The sequence below is a fragment of the Telmatherina bonti genome, assembly GCF_933228915.1.
Source record: "Telmatherina bonti genome assembly, chromosome: 22".
NCBI lineage: Eukaryota > Metazoa > Chordata > Actinopteri > Atheriniformes > Telmatherinidae > Telmatherina > Telmatherina bonti.
In genome coordinates this window covers 1,165,169-1,186,122 of record NC_136631.1, presented here as the reverse complement: position 1 = coordinate 1,186,122, position 20,954 = coordinate 1,165,169, and the positions used below count along the sequence as shown (strand labels likewise).

The 20,954-nt window shown below is 44.0% G+C and overlaps 1 protein-coding gene across 1 annotated transcript in view; it reads left to right on the top strand.

Annotated features, from left to right (window-relative positions):
• The window catches only part of dapp1 (dual adaptor of phosphotyrosine and 3-phosphoinositides), a 46,962-nt gene extending 34,439 nt beyond the window's left edge, over positions 1 to 12,523 (top strand). Inside the window, exons 5-9 of the mRNA XM_079262007.1 lie at positions 6,460 to 6,507; positions 6,609 to 6,671; positions 9,752 to 9,837; positions 11,515 to 11,602; positions 12,395 to 12,523. Coding sequence (XP_079118133.1) covers positions 6,460 to 6,507; positions 6,609 to 6,671; positions 9,752 to 9,837; positions 11,515 to 11,602; positions 12,395 to 12,418 — 309 coding nt within the window. The 3' untranslated portion in view covers positions 12,419 to 12,523. The remainder of the gene's footprint in view (positions 1 to 6,459; positions 6,508 to 6,608; positions 6,672 to 9,751; positions 9,838 to 11,514; positions 11,603 to 12,394) is intronic.
• The last annotated feature ends 8,431 nt before the right edge of the window (positions 12,524 to 20,954 follow it).

Genomic DNA, 20,954 nt, shown 5'->3' with positions numbered 1-20,954 from the left:
CAGGTGGTGATCAGTTGAAGCTCCGCCCCCCTCTTCACCCGAGTGTCCAAGGCATGTGGCCGCAGGTCCGACGATACAACTACAAAATCCATCATGGAACTGCGGCCCAGGGAATCCTGTTGCCAGGTGTACATATGGACACTCTTATGTTGGAACATGGTGTTCGTTATAGACAATCCATGACGAGCACAGAAGTCCAATAACAAAACACCATTTGGGTTCAGAGGGGGGGGACCATGCCTCCCAATCACTCCCCTCCAGGTCTCACTGTCATTGCCCACGTGAGCATTGAAGTCCCCCAGCAGAACAATGGAGTCCCCAGAAGGAGCACCCTCCAGCACTCCCTCCAAGGACTCCAGAAAGGGTGGGTACTCTGAACTGCTGTTCGGTGCATAAGCACAGACAACAGTCAGGACCCGTCCCCCCACCCGGAGGCGGAGGGAAACTACCCTTTCATCCACCGGGGTAAACCCCAACGTGCAGGCACCAAGCTGGGGGCTGATGAGAATGCCCACACCTGCTCGGCGCCTCTCACCATGAGCAACTCCAGAGTGGAAGAAGGTCCAGCCCCTCTCGAGGGTTCTGGTTCCAGAGCCCAAGCCATGCATCGAGGTGAGTCCAACTATATCTAGTCGGAACCGCTCAACCTTGCGCACAAGCTCAGGCTCCTTCCCCACCAGAGAGGTGACGTTCCACGTCCCTAGAGCCAGCTTCTGCAGCCGGGGATCGGACCGCCAGGGTCCCCGCCTCTTGCAGCCGCCCAGCTCACATTGCACCCGACCCCTACGGCTCCTCCCGCAGATGGTGAGCCCACGGGACACACCCTATATATATATATATATATATATATATATATATATATATATATATATATATATATATATATATATATACATACACACATATATATATATATATATATATATATATATATATATGTATATGTATGTATATATATATATATATATATGTATATGTATGTATATATATATATATATATATATATATATGTATGTATATATATATATATATATATATGTATGTATATATATATATATATATATATGTATGTATATATATATATATATATGTATGTATATATATATATATATATATATATATGTATGTATATATATATATATATATGTATGTATATATATATATATATATATATATATGTATGTATATATATATATATATATATATATATATGTATGTATATATATATATATATATATATATATATGTATGTGTATATATATATATATATATATGTATGTGTATATATATATATATATATATGTATGTATATATATATATATATATATATATGTATGTATATATATATATATATATATATATATATATATGTATGTATATATATATATATATACATATACATGTATGTATATGTATATATATGTAAGTATATGTATATGTATATATATATGTATATATATATATGCATATGTATATATATATATGCATATGTATATATATATGTATAAGTATATGTGTATATGTATATATGTATATATGTATATATATGTATACATATACATATGTATACATATACATATATGTATATATATGTATATGTTTTTTGTTTTTTTTTTCTCTTTCTTTTTTACCTGTCGTGTCCAGCATCTCAGCATACAGAACAATCTGCGTGCCGTATTTTAGCCAGACAGATTTGCTCTGTCAAGGGAGACATCTCATGTAAATAGCTTCCCTTGATAATCTGAATATTTTTTTTATTATGATAGTTATTTTATTTTATATATTTTTATTTTATTTTTTTTTCCTTTCATCATTTTGCAATCATCGTCAGTCTTGATATGGCCGAGCTGGACCTGGCAGGGAACGAGGAAAAAAGAGGAAATGAAAGGAGGAAAAAGAGAGAGAGAAAAGAAAGGCGTGTCTAAGCTGCTAAAGTTACAGTATTTGCAAAACAATATAAAGTACTGAAAAAATACAACAAGACATCAGTAGGATAGTGACAATATTCAAAAAGAGACAAAAAAATGAAAAATAAAAGTAAAAAAAAGTAAATGAATGAATAAAATAACAATTCCAATAGCAACCGTTATTAAACATACCTACAGAGAGTCATCAGCAACATTTAGTAGGAAGCAGATGGGAAGATGAGCGCTTTGTGGGCCCACCCAAAGCAAAACCATCGCGGGCCGGCGCCACCACGATACCAGGGGCGGGATCCCCAAGGACAAGGACACGTCCGTAGACCCTCCCCCCAACAACCCCTCCCCACAACCCTCCCGCTGCTTCCTATCCCCCCTCTCCAGCACCCTCCCCATCCCTCTCCCTCCCAAGCCCTACTGTCCCCAACACTCCTAGGACATAGGAAGACCCCTGCCCCCCCCACCCGCCCGCCTCTGTGGTGTGTGCATGGGTGGGTTGTGGTTGTAGTGCAAGTAAAAAAAAGGGGTGGCCGTGGGGGGGTGGGGCCAGCTGCTGCCAGACAGCCAGACCCCCCCTCCCCAGCATTCCCTTGTTTAAGTGTGTGTGTGTGTGTGTTAAGTGTGTGTGCTCTTGTGTAAATGTAATAGTGTCTAAGTTGTGAGTAAAATCGGGGGGAGAAAGACCCCGATGGGAGGGGAGGGGTCCTGTCCATCGCTGTAGCTCCTGTCCCCCCCCCATGGCCAAGGCGCCTGTCCCCTCCAAACCCTAAATGTATATTGGTGTCTATGTTGCAATTAAAATTTAGTGGGGCAGGTGGTCGCCGGGGTCCATCGGAAAATGCCCCTTAGGGTTCCCGGGACCACCGACTTCACCCCCCCACCGTGCCCTATATGCTGTATGTATGATGTCGGGTGGCGGAAGAGGAGGGGGGCATGGGGAGGGGCACAACCAGGGGAGAAGGACTCCTCCCCTGGACGACCAACTCCTCAGCTGGCCGCAGTAGGTGCCCCCACCTCACCGGGACAGCCCCAGGGCAGAAGGGCAAGCTCCGGCCCGCCAAGTGGAGCAGGAGGCAGCACCCCAGTTGTCCCCCCATCCCCGGCGGCCCAGCGCCAACACTCCAGGGGCCGGAGAGTCCCCGGCTCCCACCCAGACATCCATCCAGGTCCGGGGCCCGGCGCCACCAGCAACACCAAGACTGCCGCCGACGGGAGGAGACAGAGGGAGGATCCCCTCCGCCAGCTTGGGGCATGCAGGAATGCTGCATCTGAGCCATGTTGATAATTCCCCACAAACCTTATTCCAGACATTTTGAACAGGTGGACAGAGCCATAGAGCATGTAAATAATTATCTACTGCGTTACATGTGCACTGTGTGCAGATCTCTGAGTGATTTAGACCCATCTTGAACATTCTTTGTCCTGTGTAATGTGTTCTATGAAGGATTTTGTATTGGATGAGTTGTAGATTTGAACTGTCTGTCATATTAAAAGCATTTAGACATATTTGCAGCCAAGAAGGTTGACTGCGACTGATAGATAGGTCTGCCTCCCATTTGGAAGTTGGCAAGGAATTTGAATCATCTATTTTTGACATCGACCTGTATACTTTTTAAAGTAACTTTGGGCTACGAAGTTCCATAAATTCTGCTACTGTGGGAGGAAGTTCCAAGTCTATTTGATGAAGGGGGAATTTCGTAAGTATAATGGATTTGAGTTGCTGATATTCTAGAAATTTGCTACTATTAATTCCATATTGTGATGATAGAGTGTCAAAAGATAAAATTCTTCTGTTATGATAATATGCTCTAAATAATTAATTCCTTTATTAATCCATTGTTTAAAGTTGATCATATTTTTGTTTAGAAGAATGTCAGGGTTGTTCCAGATAGGTGTGAGTTTACATGGGATTATTGATGAATTGTTTTTTTTAAGAAATTCCCACCAAGCTGTCAGAGAGGTGCTAATGTTGACGCTTTTGAAGCACTTTAACTTTTTTACACTGAAGCTGAAGAATGGAAGATTAGAGATTTCCACATTGTCACAGAATGTTTGTTCTAAGTCTATCCATGGTTCATCTAATGGACTCGGTTTAAGCCATTTTAAGATATATTGCAGCCTATTGGCTAAGAAATAATGTTGAAAGTTAGGCAAGTCTAAGCCTCCCTGATCTTTAGGTTTTTGTAATGTTTTTAAACTAATCCGGGGTGGTTTATTCTTCCAGAGAAATTGGGAAGTGTATGATTCTAGTGATTTGAACCAGGTGGAGGGAGGTTTCATAGGAATCATGGAGAACAGGTAGTTGCTTTTGGGTAGAACCATCATTTTTATCGTAGCAACTCTCCCCAAAAGTGAAATGGGGAGTGACTTCCAGCAAGTGAGATCATCTTCTATTGTCTTCAGAAGGTTAGTGTAATTACATTTTATCAGTTCTGAGAGCCTGGGGGGAATATTTATGCCTAAGTATCTAATGTTACCTGATTGTAAATTAATGTTGGATGGATTTTGAAACCTGCAGTTACTTGGTAGGACTGTGCTCTTTTACCAATTAATAGAGTAAGTCAGATAGTGATGAGAATTTATTAATTAGTGAGATTGTTTCAGATAATGATGTTGTGAGTTTTGGAGGAATAGTAAAATAATTTCTTCTTCTTTAGGGGAGCAACATTATCCAAGGTTGTACGCATTGAAGCTGTTATAGTATCAGCATGTTGATCAATCTGAGCAGGAGTAAGGCTTAAAGGGGGACTCTCAGTCATGCTAACACATGGTAGAGGGGAAAAAAATGATTCAATTGATTGTTTAAATTTTGTAATATTATTGTCTGATAAACATCTACTATAGTAGAATTTATTTTTGGTCAGTGAGTAATCAAATAAAGTGAATTCAAAGGTTAATAAGAAGTGATCGGACAAGACAGGGTTTTGAGGAAATACTTTGAGCTTATCAGTCTCAATACCAGATGTTAGAACCAGATCAAGAGTGTGACCATGAGAGTGAGTGGCTCCATTGACATTTTGTGAAAACCCAGTTGAGTTTAGAATAGAGCTAAAGGAAATGTTTAAACTATCATTTTCATGGTCAACATGAATATTAAAATCACCTAGTACAATGACCTTATCAGTAGTCAGCACTAACTCAGACAAGAGATCAGAGAATTGGGTCAGAAACTCGGAGTAAGGTCCAGGTGGGCGATACACTAATGCTAAAAGGAGCGGTTTCTCTCAATTCCATTTTGGATGAGATAAATTTAATGTCAGGAATTCAAAGGATTTATAGTTAGTTTTGTGCTTAGGATTAATTAATAATTCTGACTGAAAAATAGCTGCAACACCTCCTCCTCTGCCTGTAGTTCTAGGAATGTGAAAGTTTAAATAGTTAGCTGGCGTAGCTCCATTAATACTAACATAATCCTCTTGCTGTAACCAGGTTTCCGTAAGACAGAATAAATCAATGTGGTGATCACCTATCAAGTCATTGACTAATAAAGACTTATTTGGGAGGGATCTAATATTCAGTAGGCCACACTTTATTGTCTTATTTTCAGATTTTATTAGATCCATTGTTTTTATTTTTATGAGGTTTTCACGATTAACCCCAGAAGTGTTTTTGTGTTGTTTAATTCTTACTGCTGGGAAGTTGTATAAGGTCGGAATGGGGTTTTGGGTGGGCGGCGGCAGGTGGGAAGCTGCAGAAAAGTGTGTAGGACTACAATTCTGCCTCCTGGTCCCAACCCTGAGTTGTCAATTTAGCTGACTAATAAAAGAGTCCATATTGCTAGATAAGAGAGCGGCTCCATCCAACGTGGGATGGATGCCATCTCTCCTAATAAGACCAGGCTTTCCCCAAAAAGCGCTCCAGTTATCTATAAAACCCACGTTGTTATCGGGACACCACCTAGACAACCAGCGGTTGAAGGATGACATGCGGCTAAACATGTCATCGCTGATTAAATTTGGCAAGGGACCAGAGAAAACTACGGAGTCCGACATGCTCTTGGCAAAGTACACTTCACTATCACTCATTAGCAGGGGGAAGACAGAGGGACGATGGGATCCTCTTACAGCCTTGTTTGCTGGGGAGGGTTCAGGCAGGAGGAGAGTAGACCTGGGTCTGGGCTGGCTTGGCTGGGGGTGGTGCTGCTGGCCATGGGGGGATGCTGGGTCGGCTTCATCTTTGGGCTGGTGAGGGTACACTGGGAGTGGTGGGCAAGGATGCCCTGACCGGTCTGGGCCCCCTGGGGCCTGTTCCTCCTTACTGTACGGGACTCTGGCTGGACACCCCCCCCGTCAAATCAATCAATCAAATGTCCGGAGTTTTTCAGGTTCGAAGACAGAAACCTCAGTCTGACGTGGTTCAGAACAAACATGTCCTCCATGTATTTGATACCAGGCTACTGCTAACAGCTAATGGCATGGTGTGAGCAGGGCAGGGGTGGGCGGCTCCAGGCCTCGAAGGTTGCAGTCCTGCAGGTCTTGGGAGTATCCCTGCTCCAACACATCTTGTTGTTGAAAGTAAACATTTGCTTTCTATCCTGCAGCTGGGAACTAAGGAAGGTTATTTGGTGAAACAAGGAGCATTTGTGAAGGTAAGAGCAGCGATTCCTCCTGGAAATCATGTCTTCATCGGTAGAGACCACCTATTATTGATGTGGACTCATTCAGGACTCGTCCTCTGTTTTCTCTGCAGAACTGGAAACAAAGGTGGTTCATACTGAACCGATATGAACTCAGATACTTTAAGGACAAAACGGTGAGTCTGCTAAAACTAAAAAAGCAGCTGGACATGAGTGCTGCTTTAATGTAAACACACATACATGTAAACTGCCGCGCGTGTGTGTTTACATGTAAACTGCAGCGTGTATGTTTACATGTAAACTGCAGCGTGTGTTTGTTTACATGTAAACTGCAGCGTGTTTGTTTACATGTAAACTGCAGCGTGTATGTTTACATGTAAACTGCAGCGTGTATGTTTACATGTAAACTGCAGCGTGTGTTTGTTTACATGTAAACTGCAGCGTGTATGTTTACATGTAAACTGCAGCGTGTATGTTTACATGTAAACTGCAGCGTGTGTTTGTTTAGATGTAAACTGCAGCGTGTGTATGTTTAGATGTAAACTGCAGCGTGTGTATGTTTAGATGTAAACTGCAGCGTGTGTATGTTTAGATGTAAACTGCAGCGTGTGTTTGTTTAGATGTAAACTGCAGCGTGTATGTTTAGATGTAAACTGCAGCGTGTGTTTGTTTAGATGTAAACTGCAGCGTGTGTATGTTTAGATGTAAACTGCAGCGTGTGTTTGTTTAGATGTAAACTGCAGCGTGTGTTTGTTTAGATGTAAACTGCAGCGTGTATGTTTAGATGTAAACTGCAGCGTGTATGTTTAGATGTAAACTGCAGCGTGTGTTTGTTTAGATGTAAACTGCAGCGTGTTTGTTTAGATGTAAACTGCAGCGTGTATGTTTAGATGTAAACTGCAGCGTGTGTTTGTTTAGATGTAAACTGCAGCGTGTTTGTTTACATGTAAACTGCAGCGTGTTTGTTTACATGTAAACTGCAGCGTGTATGTTTACATGTAAACTGCAGCGTGTATGTTTACATGTAAACTGCAGCGTGTATGTTTACATGTAAACTGCAGCGTGTATGTTTACATGTAAACTGCAGCGTGTATGTTTACATGTAAACTGCAGCGTGTGTTTGTTTAGATGTAAACTGCAGCGTGTTTGTTTAGATGTAAACTGCAGCGTGTGTTTGTTTAGATGTAAACTGCAGCGTGTGTTTGTTTACATGTAAACTGCAGCGTGTATGTTTACATGTAAACTGCAGCGTGTTTGTTTAGATGTAAACTGCAGCGTGTTTGTTTAGATGTAAACTGCAGCGTGTGTTTGTTTACATGTAAACTGCAGCGTGTGTTTGTTTACGGGTAAACTGCAGCGTGTTTGTTTACATGTAAACTGCAGCGTGTATGTTTACATGTAAACTGCAGCGTGTATGTTTACATGTAAACTGCAGCGTGTATGTTTACATGTAAACTGCAGCGTGTATGTTTACATGTAAACTGCAGCGTGTATGTTTACATGTAAACTGCAGCGTGTATGTTTACATGTAAACTGCAGCGTGTATGTTTACATGTAAACTGCAGCGTGTATGTTTACATGTAAACTGCAGCGTGTTTGTTTACATGTAAACTGCAGCGTGTGTTTGTTTACATGTAAACTGCAGCGTGTGTTTGTTTACATGTAAACTGCAGCGTGTGTTTGTTTACATGTAAACTGCAGCGTGTGTTTGTTTACATGTAAACTGCAGCGTGTGTTTGTTTACATGTAAACTGCAGCGTGTGTTTGTTTACATGTAAACTGCAGCGTGTGTTTGTTTACATGTAAACTGCAGCGTGTGTTTGTTTACATGTAAACTGCAGCGTGTGTTTGTTTACATGTAAACTGCAGCGTGTGTTTGTTTACATGTAAACTGCAGCGTGTGTTTGTTTACATGTAAACTGCAGCGTGTGTTTGTTTACATGTAAACTGCAGCGTGTGTTTGTTTACATGTAAACTGCAGCGTGTGTTTGTTTACATGTAAACTGCAGCGTGTGTTTGTTTACATGTAAACTGCAGCGTGTGTTTGTTTACATGTAAACTGCAGCGTGTGTTTGTTTACATGTAAACTGCAGCGTGTGTTTGTTTACATGTAAACTGCAGCGTGTTTGTTTACATGTAAACTGCAGCGTGTATGTTTACATGTAAACTGCAGCGTGTATGTTTACGGGTAAACTGCAGCGTGTATGTTTACATGTAAACTGCAGCGTGTTTGTTTACATGTAAACTGCAGCGTGTATGTTTACATGTAAACTGCAGCGTGTATGTTTACATGTAAACTGCAGCGTGTATGTTTACATGTAAACTGCAGCGTGTTTGTTTACGGGTAAACTGCAGCGTGTATGTTTACATGTAAACTGCAGCGTGTGTTTGTTTACATGTAAACTGTAGCGTGTGTTTGTTTACATGTAAACTGCAGCGTGTGTTTGTTTACATGTAAACTGTAGCGTGTGTTTGTTTACATGTAAACTGTAGCGTGTGTTTGTTTACATGTAAACTGCAGCGTGTATGTTGACATGTAAACTGTAGCGTGTGTTTGTTGACATGTAAACTGCAGCGTGTTTGTTGACATGTAAACTGCAGCGTGTGTTTGTTGACATGTAAACTGCAGCGTGTGTTTGTTTACATGTAAACTGCAGCGTGTGTTTGTTTACATGTAAACTGCAGCGTGTTTGTTTACATGTAAACTGCAGCGTGTTTGTTTACATGTAAACTGCAGCGTGTTTGTTTACATGTAAACTGCAGCGTGTTTGTTTACATGTAAACTGCAGCGTGTTTGTTTACATGTAAACTGCAGCGGGTGTTTGTTTACATGTAAACTGCAGCGTGTTTGTTTACATGTAAACTGCAGCGTGTATGTTTACATGTAAACTGCAGCGTGTATGTTTACATGTAAACTGCAGCGTGTATGTTTACATGTAAACTGCAGCGTGTATGTTTACATGTAAACTGCAGCGTGTGTTTGTTTACATGTAAACTGCAGCGTGTTTGTTTACATGTAAACTGTAGCGTGTGTTTGTTTACATGTAAACTGCAGCGTGTTTGTTCACGTGTAAACTGCAGCATGTGTTTGTTTAGATGTAAACTGCAGCGTGTATTTAGGTGTAAACTGCAGCGTGTGTTTGTTTACATGTAAACTGCAGCGTGTTTGTTTACATGTAAACTGCAGCGTGTTTGTTTACATGTAAACTGCAGCGTGTGTGTGTTTACGTGTACATGGCATGTTTTCATTTTGCAGTGTGAGGAGCCCATTCGAACCCTGGATCTGAGGTCCTGCTCTGCGGTCCAGTTTGACTATTCTCAGGACAGAGTCAACTGCTTCTGGTTCGTAACCGTGCACATGGGTTTCATGTCGGATGTTCAGTGAATGCGTCGCAGATAGAGGGAGTATGAAGAGAAATCTGATGTGTGGAAACTGTTGCTGCTGAAACAATGTTAAAAGATAAAGTAAAAGTCAAATAAAACATAAAATCTTAACAGCAAAAATAGAACAAAACAGAAATAATTTAAGAAGCAAAGTTTGTTTTATATTCATTGTTGTGTGTCTGGCATGAGAAAGTGTCACGTGGTCTGATTTAAGGGGATCAAACTATATTCCAGCAGTTTTCACTTTGATAACTTTGACTGATGAACCTACAAGCTGTGGATCTGCAGCGGTCCAAATACAGAACCCTGAGGAAGTGATGATCAGACGTGGGTTCAGGACCAAGTTCAGCTAAACTTCAATGTTCCACCTTCATGTCTGAAAAAGGGAAGTTTGTAAATGAAAGACGGAAACTGAAAGCCGGATGTGGTTCTGCTAAAGTTACAGAAACATGACACCAAAAAGGAAGTTTCAGAAACGGCCACGTCCTGCAGCAGAGGCTGGGTTTGAAGTCCTGCTGGTCCAGGGTTCCAGGTGTCCGACGGGTGAGACTGAACCCAGTCATGTGGTAAAAATGTGAAACAAGCCCGATCACAGGAGCATGTCTGTAAGAGGAAGCTTGTGGAGGGTCTAGTCTGGTCCTGATCTGGTCCAGGGTCTTTCTCTGGTTGTGGTCCTGGTCATGGTCTGGTGTGTATTTCTGGGTCTGGTTTGGTCCTAGTCTGGTTGTGGTAGAAGGTCTATTTCTAGGTCTGGTCTCGTCCTGATCTGGACATGGTCCAAGGCCTTCAGGAAATACCAGGACAAGGAGCAGGTGTCTGGGTCTGTTTTGCTCCTGGTCTCTGACTAGTCCTGGTCCAGGGACTATTAATGGGTCTGGTCTGGTCCGTGTTCAAGGTATATTTCTGTGTATGGTCTGGTCTGTTCCAGGTCTGGACATGGTCCAGGGCCGTTTCTGTGTCTGGTCCTGGTTCTGGTGTAAATCTGGTCCTTGTCCAGGGTATTTTTCTGCTACTTGTCTGGTCTGGTCCAAGTTCTGTATCTGGGTCTGGTCTAGTTATGGTCCTGCTCCTTGTCCTAATCCAGGTTTTCTTTCTGAGTCTGGTCCTGGTCCTAGTCTGGTCTGGTTCAGGGACTATTTCTGGGTCTGGTCTGGTTGTAGTCATGATCTTGTCCTGGTCTAGGGTTTGTTTCTCGTTCTGGTCTTGTGGTGGTCCATGGTCCATTTTTCTGGGTCTGATCTGGTCCTGGTCCTGCTGTGGTCCTGATCCAGGGTCTCTTTCTGGGTCTGGTCTGGTATGGTCGGGTCCAGAGTATATTTTTGTCTGGTCATGGTTCTGGTCCAAATCTGGTCCTTGTCCAGGGTGTCTTTCTTGGTGTGGTCTGGGTTCTGGCCTATTTCTGGTTCTGGTCCTGGTCAAATGTCTTTTTATGGGTCTGGTCTGGTCCTGGTCCATGGTCTTTTTCTTGGTCTGATGATGGTCATGGTCCAGGGTCTTTTTCTAAGTCTGATGATGGATCTGGTTCAGGGTTTATTTCTCTATCTGATCTTGTGCTGGTCCAGGGTTTATGTCTGGGTCTAGTCCAGCCCTGGTCCTGTTTAGGGACAGAAATAATTCATTGTCTCTTGTTTACAGTCTGGTATTTCCTGAACGAACCTTTTATCTCTGCTCAAAGACGGCAGTCGAGGTGGACGAGTGGATCAAAATTCTCCGCTGGAAACTGGTGAGTGGACCAGGGAACTGGTATAGGAATGGAGTGGAACTTGGGTGGAACCTGGAAAGAACTGGGGTGGAACTGGGAAAGAGTTGGGAAAAAACAATTATGTCACTAGGGTGGAACTGGTAAAATGCACTGGGAAAAAACTGGGAGGGAACTGGAATGTAATTGGCATGGAACTGAGGAGAAACTGGGTAGGAACTGGGGTGGAACTTGGGTGAAACTGGAATGGAACTGGGAAAGTACAGGGAAAGAACTGGGATGGTACAGGGTTAAAACTGGAATGGAACTGGGAAAAACTGGGGTAGAACTGGGATGGTACTGGGATCGCACTGGAAAAAAACTGGAATTGAACTGGGAAAGAACTGAAACTGGGACAGAACTCGAGATGGAACTACATTGAAACTTGGGTACAACTGGGATGGAACTGGGGTGGAACTGGTTTAGAACTGTGGTGGAACTGGGGTGAAACCAAGATGGAACTGTGGTGGAACCAAGATGGAACTAGGAAAGAACTGGGATAGAACTGTGATGGAACTGGGGTGGAACCAAGATGGAACTGGGAAAGAACTGGGATAGAACTGTGGTGGAACCGGGAGGTTGTTCCTCATAAAACATCAACCCGGCTGCCATCAAGGTGGGCATCGAGAGGGATGTGCCAGCGAGTGACATTTCTCACCGCAACATGTTGGAAGACGTTTGTGTCGCCCGACTCGGTGATAAGGTTTCTGACCAATCAGAAGCTCGTATGATGACTGTTCCCTTCATATTAAAGCTTTGATGTTTCTGTGTTTGCAGTCTCAGATCAGGAAAGGCCGATGACGTGGTGCAGATGCCTCCCCAGCAGCCGACATGCTGGGACCTCTGGACCTGGACGTGTGATGATGAAGGTGGAGGTCCCGCAAAGTTGAAGACTGAAACAAAAACAAAACAAAAAAACAAGAAGTTCATGATTTAAAACTGTAAATAAAACTCTGAGAAATGATTTTACTGAATCGTCACTCCTGAAACAACAACATAGACCGCAACATCCAGAACATCACAAGCAGAAGCTCCACAGAACCAGGTTCAGAACCAAAGAGTCCTGGTCCGATGCATGTCCGGAATTAAAGAGTTCTGGTCTGAACCAGGTCAAGAACCCGGTAGTCTTGGTCTGAAGCAGCTCCAGAACCAAGGATTCCTGGTCTGAAGCAGGTTCTGAACTAAATAGTTCTGGTCTGATGCAAGCCTGGAACGATGGAGTCCTAGTCTGAACCAGGTCAAAAACCCGGTAGTCCTGGTCTGAACAGGTCCAGCACCCTTTAGTCCTATGTGCAGAGAGGCACCAGACAAGGCTGTCCACTTCCACCCTCACTATTTGCAATCTTTATTGAACCCTTAGCAGCCGCTATCAGGCAGAATAAGGATATCAAAGGCATCCAGGGAAAAAACATAGAACCCAAAATAAGTCTTTATGCTGATGATATATTACTTTTTCTTCAGAATTCACAAACCTCTCTGTCAAAGACCATCTCACTAATTAATGATTTCTCTTTAATCTCAGATTATTCTATTAACTGTTATTTCCAGAATATACCCACTATTACATTACAGCCAGGAAATTTAAAATACTTGGGTATAAACATTTCTTCCAGGCTTTCAGAGTTAACAAAACTGAATAATGTTCAGCTTTTAAAAACCATAGAGGATGATCTCACACGCTGGAGCCCTCTACCCGTTTCTCTCATGGGCAGAGTTGCCACGATTAAAATGATGGTTTTACCAAAAATCAACTACCTCTTCTCTATGATACCCTTTAAACCATCCCCTAAGTGAATAGGGTAAAAAAATGCTGAACTTCTCTCAATGGAGCAACCAAGGAATAAAGCACTTGGAGGATATAATTGTAATCAGTAGCAACAAATTTCTAGAATATCAACAACTTAGATCTATAATAGGCAAAAAGTATAACCTGAATCTCATAAACTTGCAGCTTTCTATCAGGGTGGTGGTGGGTGGGGGGATACATGGGAGGGGTGGGGGTTCTTGAGCCTGGGGAGCATGGCTGGTGCACTGGGGGGCGGCCTGACTGCCACTCTGTAGTGGTCTGGGGATCCTAGTTCTCCATCGGCGTGGACTGGGCCCTCTGCCTGCACGGGTGGGGTGTTGCCTGTGGGCTCTTGGGGCCCTGAGGCCCGTGCTCTGTCTGCCCTGGGCGGCCGGTGCCCGGCGGGGCTGGTTCTTGTCAGTCTGGGCCTGCTGGGGCCCAGAACCTGACTGTTGGGGACTCCGGTTGGGGCTTCCCTCAGCCACCACCTGGGTGGGTCCATGGCTGGCTCCGGAGTGGCGTGGTTGAATCCTGTGCTTGGGGATGGCTGCCGGCTACATGGGTCTCGGGGTTCTCCTGGCCTCTTGCCTTTGTGTGGGCGGGGTCACATTGGCATGATTACTCTTCTCTGAACACGTTCCACTCTGTATGTTCTGCATGTGACACAGTCACTGAGTCGCCTGCAGGTTTATTTACTAACAGCAGCTAGTTTTCTTTGCCTCTCATGTATATTTAACCTGATGTATTACAATTGTGCAAAATAAAGAAAGAAATAAAATAACAATCCAGAAAATGAAAGGGATCATCATACCAGATATGCTCCCCTTGGCAAAGTAAATTTGCTCAGCAGAACACAACATCTAGACCATCATTCTGCTGCTTAAATGCTGGACAAGACACACACGAAAAAAGAAAGAAAATATCATAGTATTGTATGTCACAACAGAATTGTATGGGTCAAAAAAAATGTTATAGTACTGTATGTGTCATAACTGAGTATTGTACATCAAAAATGTCATAGTCTTGTGTTACAAAATAATATTGTATGTGTCAACAAGGTGTCATTATGTTACGTGTCATCACATCGTACTGCATAAGTCGAAAAATGTAAGTCTTGTATGTCTAAAACATCTTAGAATTTTATGTGTCAAAAATATAGTATTGTATTTAAATGCTCAACAGGCTACATCTTTGGAAGCCTCCTCAGAGGTGTGCAATGCATTTCTGAACTTTTTCATTAAGAAGGTAACAAACATAAGAGCAGCTATAGTTCCTCCCTCTTCTGATCCCACAACTGTCGTACCACTCAGCCGTCTTTGGGAAGTTTGGGCCTGTGGCTCCGTCATCCCTAGAGGAGGTTGTCCAGCAGATTAAGCCATCTGGTTCCCCTCTTGATGTTGTTCATACCCATCTTTTCAAGAAGATTTTTCCCACCATAGGTCAGATGTTCTGTGCCATTACTAACAGCAGTCTAGTGGCTGGAATCATCTCATCTTTTAAACATACATTTTTGAAACCCCTGCTCAATAAACCTGGTCTGGACTGCACCGTACTGGCTAATTTCAGACCCATCACTAAGTTGTCTTTTGTTTAAAAAATCTTGGAGAAAGTAGTTCACTTGCAGTTAAGATCATTCCTGGACCAGTACAACATTGCTGAGGTCTTCCAGCCTGACTTTAGACCCCTGCACAGCACAGAATCAGCCTTATTGAGGGCTGTTAATGATATTCTTCTGGCTACTGATGCTGGAGATTATGTGGTCCTGGTTCTGTTTGACTTAATGGCTGCTTTTGACACAGTAGACCACGGGATCCTCTTGCATCAGCTCCAGAACCTGGTAGGGATTCAGGGTACGGCATTAGACTGGTTCAGGTCTTACTTGACAGGTAGAACCATGTATGTGAGCATCGGTGGCTTTGAATCTGTAACTGCTCTGGTGTCCTACGAGGTTCCACAAGGATCAGTTATAGGGCCTCTCCTGTTTTCGCTGTATTTGTTACCATTAGGGTCCATCCTGCGACGACATGACATCTCTTACCACCCATATGCTGATGACAGCCAGATATATTTACCTCTTAAGAAGAAGGATGTCTTCTCTCTCACACCGCTACTTTCATGCCTCCATGACATCAAGGACTGGATGGAATTTAGCTTCTAAAGTCTGAATGAGAATAAGACAGAAGTTGTGGTGTTTGGGCCAAATGGCTCTAGTGGCCCCTCCCCAGTTGATCTGGGTCCCTTGTCCAGCTTTTTAAAACCTGCCATCACTGACGTAGGTTTCATATTGGACAGTGATTTTAAACCCGATCTCACGCTCCATCCTTCCCTCACTCGTGAACAAGACCCCGAGATATTTAAACTCCTCCACTTGAGGCAGGACCTGACTCCCGACCCGGAGAGGACAATCCACCCTATTCCGGCTGAGGACCATGGTCTCAGATTTGGAGGTGCTGATTCTCATCCCAGCCGCTTCACACTCAGCCGCGAATCGCTCAAGCGAGAGCTGGAGATCACGACCAGATGAAGCCAACAGGACCACGTCATCTGCAAAAAGCAGGGACCCAATCCTGAGGCCACCAAGTCGGATCCCCTCAACACCTCGGCTGCACCTAGAAATTCTGTCCATATAAGTTATGAACAGAATCGGTGATAAAGGGCAGCCTTGGCGGAGTCCAACCCTCACCGGAAACGAATCCGACTTACTACCGGCAATGTGGACCAAGCTCTGACACCTGTCGTACAGGGACCAGACAGCTCGTACAAGGGGGTCCGGAACCCCATACTCCCGGAGTACCCCCCACAGGAGCCCCCGGGGGACACGGTCGAATGCCTTCTCCAGGTCCACAAAGCACATGTAGACTGGTTGGGCAAACTCCCATGCCCCCCCCCAGGACCCCAAAGAGGGTATAGAACTGGTCCACTGTTCCGCGACCAGGACGAAAACCACACTGCTCCTCCTCAATCCGGGATTCGACTATCCGGCGGACCCTCCTCTCCAGGACCCCTGAATAGACCTTACCAGGGAGGCTGAGGAGTGTGATTCCCCTGTAATTGGAACACACCCTCCGGTCCCCCTTCTTAAAAAGGAGGACCACCACCCCAGTCTGCCAATCCAGCGGTACTGCCCCCGATGTCCACGCGTTGCTGCAGAGGCGTGTCAGCCAGGACAGCCCCACAGCATCCAGAGCCTTAAGGAACTCCGGGCGGATCTCATCCACCCCCGGGGCCTTGCCGCCAAGGAGCTTTTTGACCACCTCAGCGACTTCAGCCCCAGAGATAGGAGAGTCCACCCCTGAGTCCACCAGCTCTGCTTCCTCATCGGAAGACGTGTTGGTAGGATTGAGGAGGTCTTCGAAGTATTCCTTCCACCGACCCACAACGTCCCGAGTTGAGGTCAGCAGCTCCCCATCTCCACTGTACACAGTATTGATGGAGCACTGCTTCCCCCTCCTGAGCCGCCAGATGGTGGACCAGAATCTCCTCGAAGCCGTCCGGAAGTCTTTCTCCATGGCCTCGCCGAACTCCTCCCATGCCCGAGTTTTTGCTTCGGCAACAGTCGAAGCCGCATGCCGCTTAGCCCGTCGGTACCCATCAGCTGCCTCCAGAGTCCCACAGGCCAAGAAGGTCCGATAGGACTCCTTCTTCAGCTTGACAGCATCCCTCACTGCTGGTGTCCACCAACGAGTCCTGGGATTACCGCCACGACAGGCACCAACGACCTTGCAGCCACAGCTCCGGCTGGCCGCCTCAGCAATAGAGGCACGGAACACAGCCCATTCGGACTCAATGTCCCCCGCCTCACTCGGGACATGGTCGAAGCTCTGCTGAAGGTGGGAGTTGAAGCTCGCTCTGACGGGGGACTCAGCCAGGCGTTCCCAGCAGACCCTCACAACACGTTTGGGTCTGCCAGCTCTGACCGGCTTCCTCCCCCACCATCTGAGCCAACTCACCACCAGGTGGTGATCAGTTGAAGCTCCGCTCCCCTCTTCACCCGAGTGTCCAAGGCATGTGGCCGCAGGTCCGACGATACGACTACAAAATCCATCATGGAACTGCGGCCCAGGGAATCCTGATGCCAGGTGTACATATGGACACTCTTATGCTGGAACATGGTGTTCGTTATGGACAATCCATGACGAGCACAGAAGTCCAATAACAAAACACCATTTGGGTTCAGAGGGGGGGGGGGGGACCATGCCTCCCAATCACTCCCCTCCAGGTCTCACTGTCATTGCCCACGTGAGCATTGAAGTCCCCCAGCAGAACAATGGAGTCCCCAGAAGGAGCACCCTCCAGCACTCCCTCCAAGGACTCCAGAAAGGGTGGGTACTCTGAACTGCTGTTCGGTGCATAAGCACAGACAACAGTCAGGACCCGTCCCCCCACCCGGAGGCGGAGGGAAACTACCCTTTCATCCACCGGGGTAAACCCCAACGTGCAGGCACCAAGCTGGGGGCCGATGCAGCTTTCAAGTCCAATAAAATAAGAATTGTACAATCACAAGAGGCGCTTTGCTAAGAGAATGTCATTAAATACTTTTATCAAGGCAGCCTAAGTGCTCTGTCGTGTTTTAAAACCGGACTGAAACACTTCCAGAATATCATGTTCCTCTTAGAACAGCTTGAGTTGAGTATAGACAACTTTTTTTTTTTTTTTAAACATTTTAGAAATAAAGGAAGCCTTGAGATGGGTCGGAAGTTGGCCAGCACGCTGCTGTCCAGGCCAGACTTTTTATGTAGTGGTTGGACCACAGCATCTTTAAAACTTAATGGAATAACTCCGGATGACAAACTACTAGGGGTGGGAAAATCGAATTGAAAAATCGAAAATCGGGATTTTTTGTTTCACAATTTTAAAATCGATTTTTTTTTTATTCAATTACATAAACATAATTCACTATAGTAGTTGTGTCATTTTTATTGGTTTTATTGATATTTTTACTTGTCTTCTTGGGTATTATGGCTGCAGAATGATGATCTGGCTACTGTGTTGTGTTTTTCTAACTGAAATTTAGAAAAATTACTAACAAAAAATAGTTTTATCATGTTTTTTGTTTGTTTTTAAGCCACAAAAATCAGCAAAATCAAAGAATTTTGAGAATCGCAATTTAAATCGAATCGGCACCCAAAAAAAATCAGAATTGAATCGAATCGGGACAAAAGCATATTGTCACAGCCCTACAAACTACTGTTTATAATTTCAAGAACTGTCTTCCCTATAGGGCTTGGCAACGTGACGTCACGATGCTGGCCCCGCAGTGGCTGATGGGAAAAGCTGCCATTGTTTGAGGCCATAGAGAAGGATTGCAGTAAATATGGGAAGAACTTGCTGTGTAGTCGGCTGCAATGTCCGAGAGCACGATTGATCGGGAAAAAATAGATACCGGCTTGTCTTTTCACTCGTTTCCTACATGGAAGAAGAACCAAGGGAGTCTATTATCTGATGTAACCCGGAGGAGACGGATGGATATCTGCTATTAGACACACCGACTTAAGTTTTACTAACACCCCCACATCTATGAAAGTCTGCTCCCGACAATTTCATTACGGTAAGCGTGACTGTTTTGTGTAATTCGATTAATTTGTTCTTATTTTGTTCCGATTTCAATCAAATAACCCGAAGATACTGGAAGAGCATCTGTTGACATAGTGGCTAGCAAGCTAGCATGCTAATTGAATGCTAACGCAAAAATCGCATTATAATCATGATAAATCATTAGATTTATATGGCGCCTTACATTAGAGTGCTTCACTTTTAATCCATCACTCATTCATACTTGGTGACCGTAAGCAACATGTGTAGCCACAACTGTCCTGCAGCACACTGACGGAAACCAAGCAGCCGAGGACTTTCTGACTCTCACAGATAAATGAAACCCAAACAACAACCAGCTGAGACCATCAGATAGGCTGATTAACAACCAGCTGAGACCATCAGATACACTGGTTAACAACCAGCTTAGACCATCAGATAAACTGATTAACAACCAGCTTAGACCATCAGATACACTGATTAACAACCAGCTGAGACCATCAGATAGGCTGATTAACAACCAGCTGAGACCATCAGATAGGCTGATTAACAACCAGCTTAGACCATCAGATACACTGGTTAACAACCAGCCGAGACCATCAGATACACTGATTAACAACCAGCTTAGACCATCAGATACACTGGTTGACAACCAGCTTAGACCATCAGATACACTGGTTAACAACCAGCCGAGACCATCAGATAAACTGGTTAACAACCAGCTTAGACCATCAGATACACTGATTAACAACCAGCTTAGACCATCAGATACACTGGTGAAAAACCAGCTGAGTCCATCAGATACACTGATTAACAACCAGCCGAGACCATCACATACACTGATTAACAACCAGCTTAGACCATCAGATACACTGATTAACAACCAACCGAGACCATCAGATACACTGATTAACAACCAGCCGAGACCATCAGATACACTGATTAACAACCAGCCGAGTCCATCAGATACACTGATTAACAACCAGCCGAGACCATCAGATACACTGATTAACAACCAGCCGAGTCCATCAGATACACTGATTAACAACCAGCTTAGACCATCAGATACACTGATTAACAACCAGCCGAGACCATCAGATACACTGATTAACAACCAGCCGAGTCCATTAGATACACTGATTAACAACCAGCCAAGTCCAGCAGATAAACTGATTAACGACCAACCGAGACCATCAGATACACTGATTAACAACCAGCTTAGACCATCAGATAAACTGATTAACAACCAGCCGAGTCCATCAGATAAACTGATTAACAACCAGCTTACACAATCAAATACATTGATTAACAACCAGCCGAGTCCATCAGATAAACTGATTAACAACCAGCTTAGACAATCAAATACATTGATTAACAACCAGCCGAGACCATCAGATACACTGATTAACAACCAGCTTAGACCATCAGATACACTGGTTAACAACCAGCCGAGACCATCAGATACACTGATTAACAACCAGCCGAGTCCATCAGATAAACTGATTAACAACCAGCCGAGACCATCAGATACACTGATTAACAACCAAACGAGTCCATCAGATACACTGATTAACAACCAGCTAAGACCATCAGATAAACTGATTAACAACCAGCCGAGACCATCAGATACACTGATTAACAACCAGCCGAGTCCATCAGATACACTGATTAACAACCAGTTGAGACCATAAGATACACTGATTAACAACCAGTTGAGACCATAAGATACACTGATTAACAACCAGTTGAGACCATCAGATACACTGATTAACAACCAGCTTAGACCATCAGATACACTGATTAACAACCAGCCGAGACCATCAGATAAACTGATTACCAGTTGAGACCATCAGATACACTGATTAACAACCAGCTTAGACCATCAGATACACTGATTAACAACCAATCGAGACCATCAGATACACTGATTAACAACCAGCTTAGACCATCAGATACACTGATTAACAACCAGCTTAGACCATCAGATACACTGATTAACAACCAGCCGAGACCATCAGA